Source organism: Sitophilus oryzae, unplaced genomic scaffold (assembly GCF_002938485.1).
Source record: "Sitophilus oryzae breed Bouriz unplaced genomic scaffold, Soryzae_2.0 scaffold_1432_pilon_pilon, whole genome shotgun sequence".
Taxonomy (NCBI): Eukaryota; Metazoa; Arthropoda; class Insecta; order Coleoptera; family Curculionidae; genus Sitophilus; species Sitophilus oryzae.
In genome coordinates this window covers 192,813-210,779 of record NW_022146096.1, presented here as the reverse complement: position 1 = coordinate 210,779, position 17,967 = coordinate 192,813, and the positions used below count along the sequence as shown (strand labels likewise).

The 17,967-nt window shown below is 32.7% G+C and overlaps 1 protein-coding gene across 1 annotated transcript; it reads left to right on the top strand.

The window, feature by feature from the left end:
• Window positions 1-15,411: 15,411 nt before the first annotated feature.
• Window positions 15,412-17,077, top strand: LOC115876364 (extensin-like). Its single transcript, XM_030892107.1, has 2 exons — window positions 15,412-15,417; window positions 15,470-17,077. Exons 1-2 carry the CDS (start codon window positions 15,412-15,414, stop codon window positions 17,075-17,077), a joined length of 1,614 nt encoding a protein of 537 aa, XP_030747967.1.
• Window positions 17,078-17,967: the final 890 nt, after the last annotated feature.

Genomic DNA, 17,967 nt, shown 5'->3' with positions numbered 1-17,967 from the left:
AGAATGAAATCGGAATGATATTACCATAGAAACACCTTTTAATTTTTAGGATAGACTAAAATTCAATTATATTTTCATGTTTTTTTTAATCTTCTCTAAAACCGTATGAAATTTTGGAAAAGTGTAAACGGTATTAACCATTTTAGAACAAGCAAAATTTTTTATGAAGAATGTATTTTTCTCAAAATATCAATAATAAAAAAGTTTTTCCTCTTGTAAAGACAATCCGGGGACATACTGTAAGTAGTAAGTAGAGAACGCATTAAATAAGAGCTGCATTAAAAAAATAAGCAATCGATTTTTCTAGGTGTCTCTATACAGGGTGAGTTTTTTACGATATTCTCTATGGGTATCTCGAAAAGTACTGGAGATAGGAAGTCGGTTAAATGGGGAAAGAATTGCAGTTTTGTAGTCATAAATATGCGCCTTTGAGACTTTCCAAAAAATTCAGGGCTTAATGGATATTTCGAAAAAAAACTAATCTCGGCTATTTTAAAAATTGTCCCTAATTCCATTATAATCTATTTTAAACAAAAAGTTTTCAGATAATAGTTGTAGATAATCACATCCTGAATGAGATTGTGTTCTCCGTTTTTTTTCTAAAGCCTGTCATTTTTGACATATGACACAAACATATATAGGTTTTTTTAAGCTTTTTAGTGATATAAGCTATAATATCTTTTCTTCGAAAAATTACTGAGTTATAGCCAATTCTTATCATTTTTAAACAATTTCACTTAGTTAGCCATGGAAACAAGTTCAATCGTCGTTGCTTTCAGAAATGTCAAACTGACACATCCAAACTTAGTAAATTAAAATAAACAAAAATTCTAAATATGAATTTTTCAAACAAAAAAAAGCGGTGTAGGATTATTCATTCAACTTTTCTTGACCATACATTTTCGAGGATACGTTGGCCGGTGAACGTTACTTACGCTTTTTAGAGAACGGTTTTTAAGACAATTTTACAGACTAACATGACGTTTATTATGACACTCCCCCCCCCCCAAACGAAATGTTAAAAATTATTTATATCATAATTATGCAAACTCAGGGATAGGAAGAGATGAACCAATTGCATGAGCCTCCTCGATGGCCTGAACTATATACTTTAGATTTTTTATGCGATATAGTTAACAATAAGGTTCACAAAAGAACTTATGAATTAAGAGAGGCACTCGAAGAGGCGGTACAGGAGGCGGTAAAAGTCGACCCGTCGTTCTGTGAAAAAAGCTAGTAATTCAGTTTTAAAAAGATTCATGTATGTACTCAAAACAATCGCGGATTTTTTGAACATTTTCTAAAATAACTTAAAGTGTATGTAGTGATATTGTTTTATTTTAGAAAGGGGTTCTTTTTATACGTTATAAATCATAACAAAACAAGATTACCATGCCAATTAAGTGAAATTAGTCAAAAAAGATAAAAATTGGCTATAACTCAGTATTTTTTCGAAAAAAAAACATATTATAGCTTATATCGCTGAAAAGCTTAAAAATGGCGCTTTTTATAAAGTCATGGCCAACTATGGTTTCCATTTAAAGAAACATATGTTTGTGTCAAGAGTATGTCAAAAATGACAGGCTTTAAAAAAAAACGTAGAACGCAATCTCATTAAGGATGTGATTATCTGCAACTTTTATCTGAAATGTTTTTGTCTAAAATAGATTATAATGAAATTAGAGACAATTTTTAAAATAACCGAAATTCGTTTTTTTCGAAATATCTAGTAAGCCATGAACTTTTTCAAAAATTTTAAAAGCGGATATTTTTTTACAAAACTGCGATTTTTTCCCCATTTAACCGACTCTCTTTCTCCAGTAGTTTCCGAGATACCCATAGAGAACATCGTAGAAAACTCACCCTGTATAATATAGAGAACATTTGTGTAAAACAAATTTCATTTTAAAGAAAATAAACAAGTTATTCATATAGAAGATTTTAATCGCTGTGAAATTTGACGCTATTTTAAGATTCCTAATCGAAAAATAGTAATTATCGTCCGTTTTTACGTTGGGCGTGTTTCGATGCAATTGCCAAACAATAGGCAGGCCATGCTCGGTGATTTTTAGGGTTTTTGGAACGTATGTTGGCGATTCCTATTCGAGATAGCACCAGTCCATTATTTGATTATTGCGACAACGCCAAAACCCTTCAAGGGTGCCGGTACCTATTTGTATCCATTTTTTTTCGGTTGTCTTTTTTCGAAACATTATCAAAATAGCATTACTATAGATAATACATAGTTTAAAATATATAATATTTTTAACATACGGTACTTCAGGTATATTGATGGGATTTCTAAGATAACTTTTAACTATCGGTCACACTGTTTTTTTATTATACAATATACAGTATGTCCCCGGATTGTCCTTACAAGAGGAAAAAAACTTTTTTGTTTGTTAGAGAAAAGTTATGTTAAGTAAAAAAATATAGTTGAATTTTCTCCAGCAAATGCTAAAAATCAAAAGGCGTTTCTATGGTAATATTTTCGACGTCATTCTTTGATAGATGCTGATTATTTGAAAATATAAAGAAGTTATAGGGGTGAGCTACTCTTGAGACGCACCCGGTATACGTGCAGTAATCAAAAGTAACGACTTTCTGGTAGACCTTGAATATTTGTCTTATTTCTTTAATTTTTTATTTGTTCTCAAATGTGAATAATTTTAGACACCGTAACTTCGTTCTATTCTTCGTATTTATACCAGGTGCGTCTCAAAAGTGGTTGACCCCTATAACTTTTTTATTTTTTCAAATGAAAAGACGAGATTTGTTATGTTAGTATATGATACAAATTAGGATTGATTGACGTATTCAATTGTTTTCGGTCACTTCCTGTTTCACTGGAAATGACTACAACTTTTGATTTTTAAATGGCACCCTCGGTATTTTGTTACTTTATTTGACAGAAAATGACACTCTGAATAGAATGACATATCATGTGTCAACATGAATGTCAACATGAATGACACAGAATGACGCATCGTATGTCTTTTGACATTTTTGCATATGGTTTATTTGAAATTGCAACATGCTGTTCATAACGAAAATTTGACTCGAAATACTAAGTGTGTGGTACCAAATTATTCGTGCTTTAAGAATGCTTTTTCCAAATACGCTAATGAGCCACCCTCTTCCATTTGAAAAAAATGAGATATGATTAAAAATACGATTTGGCCATCTTTTAACCGGCCAGGACAATACAGTAAAAACCTCGGTAAAAACATTAGACGATCAAATCTATTTTTCCAAGGCTCCTTGATTAAAAATTAGTGTTTTTGACACAACCATGGCCCTCTAGATTCAAATTTAAAATACAATTTTGTTTTAAGCGAAAATGTCAAAAGTTGACATTTGATATGTTATTATATTCAGAGTGTCATTTTCTATCGAATAAAGTAAAAAAAAATACCAGAGTGCCATTTAAAAGTCAAAAGTTGTAGTCATTTTCGGTGAAACAGGAAATGGCCGAAAAGAATTGAATACGTCAATCAATCCTAATTTATGTCATATTCTAACATACCAAAGCTCGTTATTTTATCTGAAATAATAAAAAATATTATCATAGGGGTGAACCATATTTGAGATGCACCAGGTATATCAATTATTATATATCATTCTTCAAAAAAAACAATTAATCTGGTATGGGCATGTAAACACAATGGGAGAAGAAAGGCTACCAAAGAATATAATGAAATGGATCCTAACTGGAAAAAGAAAACGAGGAAGACCCCGAGAGACATGGTTAAAGGGGGTAACAAAGGCAATGTCAATGCACAATTTACAAGCCGATGACTGGATGGACAGAAGGCAATGGCGGCAAGGAACCGGAAGGCGGATCACGCTGTAGAACCGGATATATTATATACATCATTCTTCATATCAGGGTCGGCATGTCTGTCCTTGGATGCCGATTTTCGTGTGTACGAAGAGTACGGTCAACACGCTTAGTAAAATAAGATGTACTGAATACAGACAGAAGGCAAGTATTTTCCCAAGCGCATGGAATCTAGAAGTGGTAAGACTTGATATATTGCCATAGCGGTTCACCTATACATGTAAACGCCGACCCAAGGTTTCGCTCTCCAGCAGGGTATGGCCATTCTTTACCCTTATCTAGAGTTTCCATTTTTGGAAGTTCCGGTTAAAGAAGTTAATTCTGACATCCGGACAAAATCGGGTCTTCGTCGAATAATAAATTATATTTATTGATATAAAATAGAGGATACTAACGAGAGAATACCTGATAGTGAGAGTTGTCTGTCATTTTAATACAAAAGTAAACTGTCTGTCAATCATGGGATATCGTCTGAAGATATTCTTTCCTCTCTCGTTGGACAGACAAACAGACTTTACTTTAAAGGGGAAATTAAAGGCATTGGAAAAAGTATTAATTACAATCTTTTGTCTTTGTGATTTGTACTGCATACCTTACAAAAAACATTGGAATTGGATTTTCTTTTTTAATACACTCAGATGCAAAAAAAACGAAACGCAGAGGTTTTTTCGTCAAATTTAAAGTGTCATTTTTTTTACTTTTAGCTCTATTTTCATGAATTTCTTTGCAACCAACAGTTTGTAATTTTGTCAACTATCATTACTTTACGATGTTATTTTTTAATCTCAATCTCACGAGATGGTTTTGGTGACTATTGTCGTAATGTCATATCGACACTGATTAGAACTCTATATTAAAATTTAAGAAACTTTAAAAAGTAACGATTTAGGCTTGGTTTTAATAAATAATATTAGTAATCCTAACAGAACTAAGGATATTAAAAAAATAACTGTAATAACTAAGTATACAAACAATTAAAGAAAGGGTAAAAAACAACTCTTCGATTAACTCTGTATAATAAGTCAAATACTAAAGTTTATAAAGACAATTAAAGTTGATGTATTTATATACAGTTTGCTAAAAAAATTAAGAAAATAGGGCTAAAAATCAAGAAAATTTAACATTTTAAACTGAACGAAAAATGTTTCCATTGCGTTCTATCTGAGTTGAGAAAAGAAAACTTTGAGCATTTCATTAATTACTACTCGTACTACACACTTTCGTTTTGGCATTATCAAATACTTACTTTTATTACTTTGTAATGTGCCAAAGATCACTTTACGATTGAATACCTGTAACCTGTTTTATAGTCGTTCTAATGTTTCTCCCATAAATCATATTATGCAATATACCGGGTGCGTCTCAAAAGTGGTTCACCCCCTACAACTTTTTTATTTTTTCAGATAAAACAACGAGATTTGGTATGTTAGTATATGACATAAATTAGGATTGATTGACTTATTTAATTGTATTTGATCACTGTTTCACCGGAAATGGACTACAACTTTTGATTTTTAAATGACACCCTCGGTATTTTTTTACTTTATTCGATAGAAAATGACATTCTGATTAGAATGACGTATCATATGTCAACTTTTTCTGCGAGTTTTGTTATCTATATATATATATATATATATATATATATATATATATATATATATATATATATATATATATATATATATATATATATATATATATGTCTATATACCGGGTGCGTCTCAAAAGTGACTCACCCCTATAACTTTTTTATTTTTAGATCAAGTTGACATATGATATGTCATTCTATTCAGAATGTCATTTTCTATCGAATAAAGTGAAAGAATACCGAGGGCGCCATTTAAAAATCAAAACTTGTAGTCATTTCCGGTGAAACAGGAAGTGACCGAAAACAATTGAATACGCCAATCAATCCTAATTTATGTCATATACTAACATACCAAATCTCGTTTTTTTATCTGAAGAAATAAAAAAGTTATAGGGGTGAGCCACTTTTGAGACGCACTCGGTATATGTCAACTTTTTCTGCGAGCTTACAGCTCTGCAACTAACCATTTAACTAGCCCTCTACGACAAGAATAAAGTCTAATTAAGACAATTTATGTAAAAAAATAAACTATACCAGCTACATAATCCAGTAATAGTAAGTTATAACAGTTTAGTAATAACGTAATAAATATTATTGCGAATTAAAAAAATAAACACAATAATTCAGTGCGACAGTGAATATACGAGTCGATTTAATCTTTACTATACCTAATGAAATTAATTTAATTTCGCAAAAATAGTCACCATCATGACATCGTTTCATCTTGACCAATTATTATAATCACCTTTATGGTATTTTTGTTATTGTTTTTTGCCTACTCACTGTCATCTTTTGCCTTCGAGCGATCGTTAATATTCTAACTCTATTTTTCTAATATATTTGTAGGTGGGCATTATGGCGAATTATCCTTAACCTCATAAACTTTCTCCAAATCATTTAATTCTGTGATTTAATTCTTCTAAACTCGTACGATATTTTCTTTATTACGAAATTATCTTAGTTTTAACGCGTCCTTTATTCTTAAAATATGTGTATCCTCCTTGGCCATTTCGTTAACAAGTTCAAGGATAGTATTATAATAGTTCAAAAGAATGAGGTTTTTATTTAATAAAAAGACATAAATATAATGTAATAAAGAGAGTATTTATGTATAACATTGAGACAGGTGTGTTTTAAAATATGTTTTTGTAAAATACAAGATGTGTCATACCTAAAGGTGAATACACACCAAAATAAAAAATAAATTGTCGCTTTATTTGTCAAACTGTGCTTTATTTGTTGTGATAATGTTGCATTTAAGAGAAAAGAAAAAAATAAGAAAAAGAAATGTAGAATGTGGGTGTCCATTTTTTTAAAAACGAGAGCTTTTCAAACCATTTCAGATATAAAAACCATTTGCAATAGATTATTTAAAAAAAATATTGGAGAAAAATGCGTTTTAATGTGTTGTAAACCGTGTTTAGTTGAGGACAGCAAAAATTTAGCTTCATTTGTCCATTACAAACAGGACAATATTACGATCATCTAGTTGTCCTCGATTTACTTTTAACTGTAAGTATAACAAAAATAAGGAAAGTTACTGGAAATTTTCTTCGCTGAAGAATATTATTTTTTGACCGTCGCGGTGATGTATGCATCCACCCTTTGATTTAGAATCCTGTTCACTTGAGAATTTCATATTCTATAGAATAAAATAAAAAAATACCAATGAAGCCAATTATCTAAAGTTGTAGTCATTTCCGGTAAAACAGGAAGTGACCAAAAACAATTGAATACGCCAATCAATCCTAATTTATGTCATATACTAACATACGAAATCTCGCTTGTTTATCTATATCTTTATTAAAACAGTATTTGCACATTTATCACTCTAGATTATAAGAGTTTGTCAGATTGTTGTGTTGTTAATTATTTTGTTACAATACCGGGGGTACCTATTCGCTCTTGACTCCAGTTCTGCACAAAATAAATTTGAATATAACTGAAGCAAGACATATCGAAAGCTATAATTATTACGATGAACCATCTGACCTACGACACACCCTATAAAATATGAATCTTAAGTACACTCCAGGTTGGACCTATTAAGATTCCGAGCATATTCTTATTTCTTATTACTACTTGTAATAATACTGGGTTCTATTCAAGGCCTGACAAACGGCGTGAAAGGTTAACCTGAAAAACCATTTTAGTAATGGAAAAATCAATTTAAAACATATCACAAGATTAATGTTCCAAAAATTGTTGTTCTTTGTATAAAGCATAAACTTTCGCATTTTTGTAAACGTGATTATAACGAAATAAATTAACATAACAAAAAATATGTTAACATGAATGAACACTTGGTCTTTATTATGCCCCCAAGAGACATAAACTCAATGCACGATACTAGTAAGAATTCCTATTTTTTGCACTGGAATTTAAATCTTCCTCGATGTTTCAACAGTACTCAGTTATAATTTATGCAAATTACATTCTGTAATATTATTTTATCTAGGATACTTCTTCAAAACATAGACGGAACTATGGGGCATGGGGGCCTAGTCTCCCTAACTTTAGTCACCATAAATATAACTGACTGATAAAATAAATTTACTTATTTTGCAATATCACTTGAAGTATTGTACTACTTTTTTTTATATTTCCACTAGGTACCAATTTTAAAATGTTTTTTCAATCAAATCAAAATTCTATACCGAGTGCATCTCAAAAGTTGCTCACCCCTATAACTTTTTTATTTTTTATAAAAGAATAAGATTTGGTATGTTAGTATATGACATAAATTAGGAATGTCCTGAAAAAATTAAAAAAAGTTATAGAGGTGAGCCACTTTTGAGACGCACCCGGTATAGTATGTCTTATTGGGGATGTATACTACCTTATCTTTTGTAATATCAATTTATATTACTATATCTTATAATTGCAATTACTGGTAATTGTAACATAAAATTAAACTCATGAAAGAAAAATATAGTACAGCATTGCAAGTGATGGAGTAACTGTTTAAACACCCTGTATATGACCATGCTCGCATAAGTATTCTAACTAAAAATTAAATTTGATTAATCAATGTTGTGATTTTTGTGAGTGTAATCTTCTATCGAATAAAGCACCAAAAAACCCAGGGTACCATTTAAAAAAAAATTAAAGTTGTAGTAATTTTCGGTGAAACAGGAAGTGACAGACAACAGTTGAATACTTCAATCAATCCTTAATTTATGTCATATATTAATATACCAAATCTCGATTTTTTCATACCCAATCTCGATTTTGAATGAATTAAAAAATAAAAAAGATAATTAGCAGTATATAGGGTGATTCACGGCGATGATACGTTAGACCTTGGCGGATAGAATTTTTTTTGGAAATTTGGATTTTTACACAAAGGCACCTGCTCCACTTAGACAGACAGTCCACTGAACTAAAGACTGGGACTAGATTTAGGCAGATCAAATAATGTCGACTTTCATTACCCTATAAACCAAATTTCAGCTTTCAATATGCCGATTTTATAATTTAACCAATGTTACTCAAGAACATGTTTTTGTCAATTGTACATATGTTTTATTTTTTATCTCAGAAATTATTAGAGATATGTATAGGTTAGTATAATAGAAAAATTATGAAATATGAAAGTAGTTTCGCAAAATTAAATAATAGGTATACCGTTTCGTTTAAAATAACAAAGATGCTTCCACTTAGTATAAAGCGACAACAATGCAATGCTGAAAATACATATTTAGACAGATGGAGCAGGTGCAAAATCCTTAGCAAAATCCAACGCACTAATCACAAAAAACAATCACTCATCATCCATAAACGTCCAACGTACCATGGCCGTGAATCACCCTGTATAGAATATAATTTACAAGAGTAGTAGATAAGTTATTGAATATAATTTTATTTATTGCTCTCTATTTTATATGCAATTGAATAAAAAAAACATTCAAAAATTTTTAAAAAAATATTGCTTGTTTTTATTGCATTTTATAAATATACGGTAATGTTTTTAATAAAAAACCTCTTTTCTTGTAACTATTTGCCCGTCCAAAAATTTAGTCTAAATCCGCCCCTGCTTTAGACGGTTCTGTTTTCGGAGACATATTTTATCTGATCAAACAAAAATGACAACAAAAATGTTATTTATTATTTTTTTATTAAATAGCGTTTCTACTATTACAAGAATAAATAGTTCTGTAGATTACAAATATTCTGACGGAACACCATACACAGCGTGGGGTACAACTACTTTTTGTACATTATCTTGAGGCTTCGGTATATTTTGAACCTGGGGTAAACCATAACCTTGAACAGGTACTGGAACTATCGATTGGGCAACAACAGGAATATGAGGAATTCCATATCCTGCGAGCGGTATCAGTGGAATAATCTGGTCGTTATGAACTGGACTATACACAACTGGCAAAGTTGATTGTGGAACTTCATGAGGTATTTCTGCAGCTTCTGTCACAAGAGGGACACCATATTCTTCACCAACTACGGGAACTGGACTTACTGGTACTTCTACGTGATGAGATTGTGGTAGGCCATACTCTCTCTGAGGCTGTTGTGGAACACCATATTCATGAATAATAGGTGCTACAGGGGTTTGGGTTACTGGTACATCTACATGGGGGATGCTATAATCATAATGTGTCTCAACTAATTCTTGAGGAACAACTGGAACTTGTGGTACGCCATATTCTTCATGAGGCTTAAGTGGAACCACATGCTCGTCGTAGACGACAGGAAGTATAGGAGCTTCACTGATTGGTAACTGAGGGACGCCATATTCTCCCAATGGTTTAAGAGGAACACCATATTCCTCATGTATTAGAGGAGTTATTGGAGCTTGAGTAACTGGTACATGAGGAATATTGTAGTTGTAAATAGTCTCAATAGGTTTAGAAAGTTCTTGTAATATTATTGGAGTTTGTGGCACACCATATTCTTCATGTGGTTTCACAGGAACAACTTCATCATGAACTATAGGAAGAATTGGAGCTTCGGTTACTAATAACTGAGGAATTTGTGGAACTCCATATTCTTCATGAATAATAGGAGCTACAGGAGTTTGGGTTACTGGTAAATCTACATGGGGGATGCTATAATCATAATGTGTCTCAACTGATTCTTGAGGAACAACTGGAACTTGTGGTACGCCATATTCTTCATGTGGCTTAAGTGGAACCACATGCTCATCATAGACGACAGGAAGTATTGGAGCTTCACTAATTGGTACCTGGGGGATACCATATTCTCCCAATGGTTTAAGAGGAACACCATATTCCTCATGAATTAGAGGAGTTATTGGAGCTTGAGTAACTGGTACATGAGGAATATTGTAGTTGTAGATAGTCTCAATAGGTTTAGAAAGTTCTTGTGAAATTACTGGAGCTTGTGGCACACCATATACTTCATGCGGTATAAGAGGAACAACTTCATCATGAACGACAGGAAGTATCGGAGCTTCACTAACTGGTACCTGGGGGATACCATATTCTCCCAATGGTCTAAGAGGAACACCATATTCCTCATAAATTAGTGGAGTTATTGGAGCTTGAGTAACTGGTACATGAGGAATATTGTAGTTATAGATAGTTTCAATAGGTTTAGAAAGTTCTGGTGAAATTACTGGAACTTGTGGCACACCATATTCTTCATGAGGTTTAACAGGAAGAACTGCATCGTGAACTATAGGAAGAATTGGGGCTTCGGTTACTAATAACTGAGGAATTTGTGGAACACCATATTCTCCCAATGGTTTAAGAGGAACACCATATTCCTCATGAATTAGAGGAGTTACTGGAGCTTGAGTAACTGGTACATGAGGAATATTGTAGTTGTAGATAGTCTCAATAGGTTTAGAAAGTTCTTGTGAAATTACTGGAGCTTGTGGTACACCATATTCTTCATGCGGTATAAGAGGAACAACTTCATCATGAACGACAGGAAGTATTGGAGCTTCACTTATTGGTACCTGAGGGATACCATATTCTCCCAATGGTGTAAGAGGAACACCATATTCCTCACGAATTAGAGGGGTTATTGGAGCTTGAGTAACTGGTACATGAGGAATATTGTAGTTGTAGATAGTCTCAATAGGTTTAGAAAGTTCTTGTGAAATTACTGGCGTTTGTGGCACACCATATTCTTCATGCGGTATAAGAGGAACAACATCATCACGAACGACAGGAAGTATTGGAGTTTCACTAACTGGTACCTGAGGAATCTGTGGAACACCATATTCTCCCAATGGTTGTGATCCAGAAGGTACCCCATAGTTTTCATTAATTACGGGAGCTACATGTGATTCGGTAACCGGCGCAACTGTACGATACTCTAATGGCACTCCATATTCCGAATGTGGCACAGGGATACGTAATCCCGTGCACAATGTGACAGCTAAACTTAATATAAATATCTAAAAATAAATATAAAATAATTAATAACAGGTCAATTTATCTTTAAATAAATATACTTACGTTTTTCATGACTAACAGTGTGTAAATGTTAAAAGTAAAGAAATTATTTTTTATTTATAGGTTCGAAAACCTAATGTATGTTAAATCTAATGTTAATGGGCTTCTTAATGAGAAAATCAAAAAGTTGTCAATGTTAGATAAGTAGACCCTGCAATGTGTACTTTCCCAACTGAATGTACTTATGAAAATAGGAAATTTGTAAAAAGCTCTATTTTACAATATGTTGATTATTTCCCTAAGCTCAGTTAAATATCTTATCAACAGCAACACATTAGTAGAGATTGCATTTAAAATAGATGTAACTGTTATGTAGTACTTAAGTACTTCAAACGTTTAATTGATTTCATATAAATTATATATATTTCATATAATTAATATTAACAGGAATAAATAACTGCATTATTATTATTATGCGGATAATATCTAAAAAAAATATTTAAGTTATTATTATTATTTTTTAATTTCTGTCCTAAAACGCTTCTTTCCGGAGATACAAGGTGTAGTTCATTTATATTTCATTTTTATTTTTATGTTTTGCAAATAAATTCCCGAACTGGATGAAAATTGGTGTCTGGGTATTTTTTGACGTGACAAATTTGATTTCGAGGTCAATATATCTCCTACTTGTAGAGGTCGACACTTACATATTTTTAAACTTTTTTGAAGAGTAATAAATTTTCGTCCACCCCTGTATTAAACTATTAAGGGAAATAATATACATTTTCGCCATTTACTGCATAAAAATGGTCACTTGGTAAAAGTCGCTACGAGCAACCGTTCTCAAGATATTTAGAATAGAAATAGATATAGAATATCAATACATGTCATCATTGACAAAAAATAAACATGTTGACTAGATAGTTATTTGACTGAAATTATAAATTTGTGAACTTTTTATTTTTTTAAATTAATCATAAATTTTACTAAAAACAATTTTGATGGAACAGTTTCTGTTCCACATTTGGCTCAAAAACATTTCCAAATTTAATATTTCAGTCTAGTCTACTAGTAATAACATGTTTAATTGTTGTCAATGATGACATTACTCGTAGCGATTTTTACATTTAACAATCCATAATCACTCTGGTATACCTAAAGGTTTATAAATAAGACAAACAAAAATAAGAGAAGAAATCGTTTATGTCTGAATACAAGTTATTCTGACATAAATATACCGGGTGTGTCTCAAAAGTGGCTCACCCCTATAACTTTTTTATTTCTTCGGTTAAAAATACGAGATTTGGTATATTAGTATATGACATAAATTAGGATCTATTGACGTATTCAATTGTTTTCGGCCACTTCCTGTTTCACCGGAAATGACTACAATTTTTGATTTTTAAATGACACCCTCGGTATTTTTTTACTTTATTTGATAGAAAATGACATCCTGAATAGAATGATGTATCATATGTCAACTTTTGACATTCTCGCTTAATAAAAAATCGTATTTTAAAACTCAATCTAGAGTGCCATGGCTATGTGAAATCAAGGAGCCTTGGAAAAGTAGATTTGATCGTCTAATGTTTATAGTGTCTTTTGTCCTGGCCAGTTAGAAAATGCTCAAATCGTATTTTTAATCATATCTCAATTTTTTCAAATGGAACGAGGGTGGCTCATTAGCATATTTGGAAAAAGCATTTTTTTATGAATAATTTGATACCACACATTTAGTATTTCGAGTCAAATTTTCGTTACGAACCGCAAATTATAATTTCAAATAAACCATATACGAAAATGTCAAAAGTTGACATACGATAAGTCAATCTATTCAGAGTGTCATTTTTTATCGAATAAAGTAACCCCCCCCCCCCCCGAGGGTACCATTTAAAAATCAAAAATTGTAGTCATTTCCGGTGAGACAGGAAGTGACCGAAAACAATTGAATACGTCAATCGATCCTAATTTATGTCATATACTAACATACCAAATCTCGTATTTTTAACTGAAGAAATAAAAAAGTTATAGGGGTGAGCCACTTTTGAGACGCACCCGGAATACTGGACGAATTTTAGAAAAATATGTTCACTTATAGCCTTATAAACAAGGCTTATAGGTAGCCACTGTAAAAAGTATGAGTGTATGAGGGTATATTTTAAATGAAATACCCTATCTATTATTGCATTTTTGGGTTCGTTTTGTGATCACTTTACATAATCCTAAGTTAAAGTTAAATTAGTTTTGATTAGTTCCAGGGAAATAAAATAATGCAAAAATATACAGGGTGGCCTATTAGTGCGAGGAAGTCCAATATCATCGTCGTCGTCTAAAATATGAATAAAAGTTATATACATGTTCCATGGTTTATAAAGGGGCATATCCTTAAAATATTTGTTGTATACAGGGTGTCCTAAAAAAGTTATGATAAAGTTTTAAGAATTTTTAAATTGCACCCACCATTTTTTGGCGATTCGCAAGATTTAAAATTTGGGGGGCGGGAAAGTTAAAGTGTTTCCAACCTTTTGCGGATATTGGCGCGATTTCAAAGTTCGCGTTTACGCAGAATGGTGTTGTGATCCGGTTATCGATTATTTTGAAGACGCGTTCACAAATATCATATAATAACATCCAATAAGAAAACAGAAGTCTATGAAGAAAAATCTGGAGGCCAAACATTATAACATTATAAATGCACGAAATATATTTGTTTAAATATTTTTAGAAAATACTATTATCTCTCAGATGTGGTTTCAAAGGTCTGAGAAACTACTTGAAGCGTCTCGAATTTTAGAAATCAGTTCGATCAATTGAAAAATAAAACTGATTTTTCAATGATATGTCATTCTATTCAGTGTGTCATTTTCTATCGAATAAAGTAGTAAAATACCGAGAGTGCCATTTAAAAATCAAAAGTCGTAGTCATTTCCGGTGAAACAGGAAGTGACCGAAAACAATTGAATACGTCAATCAATCCTAATTTATCATATGCTTACGTACCAAATCTCAATTTTTATATGAAAAAATAAAAAAGGTATAAGGGTGAGCCACTTTGGAGACGCACCCGGTATAGGACAAAAGCGGACAATTACGCCCTGTAAGGAAGTCCGCCCTGGCGCTCAATGTGTTAAATGAAATTTCTAAGTTCTTTATTTTCGGACTCTGTATATAGGTATATATCGTTTAAAAAAGTAATAAGCATTCTTCAATTTATATTTTTTATTTTATTTTATAACGTTTTACATGGAAGTCGTTTTATATGGTACAGGTGTAAAGAAAAATTTGCCTCCAAAATTATGTATAATTTTATTTGGTTAAATTTATTGAATTAGTAAATACTTTTTGTGCTAGAATTAATTAGTAAATATTTTTTATGAGTGTGTAAAATATGTATTGTGTAACTACTAAGCCATTTAAAAGAAATACAATTAAGCAAATCCATTATTTTACTATCATATCAAGGAATTTTGGCCTATTTATATATAATTAGGACAAACGTGTTTAAAACACAGACATTCGAAAGTAATTGTTGAATTTGACCTATTTATAATAGGTTCTAATAAAACTGTCTCCATTCACATGTCTTATTTTTTAAGGCGATGATGGTAAGTTACTAGTCGAAATATATTTATAGATAATCAAATTTATTGTTTTTAGATTCGAGCACACTTATTCGCACTTGCTGCGATATTACTGATCTATGATGTTGTGGCAGATCATTATTATCCATACCCGCCAGCTGAACCTATACATAAGCCAGTGATTCATAATGTAGTTCCAGCAGAAATACCACAGCTATATCCATATCCCCCCGCAGAGCCTAAGGAACCAGTAATTAAAATTCCTGCATTGCCAGTGGATATTACAACAGGATCTCAAATATCACAAGTATCGTATCCATATCCTCCTGCAGAGTTGAAGGAACCAATAATTAAAATTCCAGCGGTGTCCGTGGATATTCGAATAGCACCTACATCTGCACCTCTTGTAGTCAATGATGTTCCTGAATCTCATACACCGGCTGAATTACATCCCTATCCACCAGCTGAACCCGTAGTACCCACTATATCATTCCCATACCCTCCAGCGGAATCATATGTTCCGTCTCAATCATTTCCTTACCCACCAGCAGAACCTATAGTTGTACATCCACCATCTGCACCTCTTGTAGTCAATGATGTTCCTGAATCTCATAAACCAGCCGAATTGCATCCTTATCCACCAGCTGAACCTGTAGTACCCACTACATCTTTTCCATACCCTCCAGCGGAACCGTATGTTCCATCTCAATCATTTCCTTACCCACCAGCAGAACCTATAGTCATACATCCACCATCTGCACCTCTTGTAGTCAATGATATTCCTGAATCTCATACACTGGCCGAATTGCATCCCTATCCACCAGCTGAACCTGTAGTATCCACTACATCTTTCCCATACCCTCCTGCGGAACCGTATGTTCCGTCTCAATCATTTCCTTACCCACCTGCAGAACCTATAGTCGTACATCCACCATCTGCACCTCTTGTCAATGATGTTCCTATATCTCATACACCGGCTGAATTACATCCCTATCCACCAGCTGAACCTGTAGTACCCACTACATCTTTTCCATACCCTCCTGCGGAACCATATGTTCCGTCTCAATCATTCCCTTACCCACCAGCAGAACCTATAGTCTTACATCCACCATCTGCACCTCTTGTAGTCAATGATGTTCCTGAATCTCATACACCGGCTGAATTACATCCCTATCCACCAGCTGAACCTGTAGTACCCACTACATCTTTTCCATACCCTCCTGCAGAACCGTATGTTCCATCTCAATCATTTCCTTACCCACCTGCAGAACCTATAGTCGTACATCCACCATCTGCACCTCTTGTAGTCAATGATGTTCCTGAATCTCATACACCCGCTGAATTACATCCCTATCCACCAGCTGAACCTGTCGTACCCGCTACATCTTTTCCATACCCTCCTGCGGAACCGTATGTTCCATCTCAATCATTTCCTTACCCACCAGCAGAACCTATAGTCGTACATCCACCATCTGCACCTCTTGTAGTCAATGATGTTCCTGAATCTCATACACTGGTTGAATCACATCCCTATCCACCAGCTGAACCTGTAGTACCCACTACATCTTTTCCATACCCTCCTGTTGTACCGTATGTTCAATCTCAATCATTGCCTTATCCACCAGCAGAACCTATAGTCATACCTAGCATATCTTTTCCATACCCAGCTCCAGATCCTAGATGAGTTATTATCTACATTTATTTATATTTTTTTAGCTCTACAACAATTTAAAAACTTCTTTGTTTAATATTGATTTTTAGTCTGTATATTTTAACTCTCATTTATATTATAAACAGTTGTTTTTGTATCACTAGAATAATGTCACTAGCTTAAAAAACGTGTAATTCTAATTTATTTATTAATAAATGAAATGTATTTGAAAAAAATAAGTTTTTGTTTTAGTCCTTCTTAGGTTTAGAGGTGAAATCTGTTTTCAGTATATTATTATTAATTATTATTGAGAGTGAAAATTAGTAAAAGAAAATAATTGTGACAGGTGTTTTTCCAAAAATAAAGAGTTTTTAAATAGTTTTTCGATTTGGTGGTACTTTATAAATTTATTTGCTTTCTATACTAGCTTCTGACCGCGACATGACAGTCTGCGTAAACATCGAATTTTCGATACATTTCCTTTACAGTTTGAACTTACAAAACTTATACATATTTGAATATAGCAGTCTCTCTGAATATATAGTATACATCTGAATTTCATGTCAGCTGTTACTATGCTGTGAACTTAAATATCGGTAATGAACCTATTTTTACCTAATCAAGCACCTGTTCTCGTGTGTCTGCTTCGTATTCTCCGTACGAGGCGCTCAATCAAGCATGATTTAGCGCTAAAGCCAGGGGTAACAGTCTCACAGAAATTCTCAACTTTAACTTCATTATTATTATTGTATAAATTGGCAAAAATTGTTTCTTAGTCTTCAATTGAATCACTTAGGGAACCTTTTTGCAGAATTTCGTACGTCTAGACCAGATAGTAAGGAATTTTCATACAACAAATTTTCAAACCCCGTTTCACCCTCTAAGGGGATGGATTTCCTAAAATCGCATAATCTAGCTAAAAA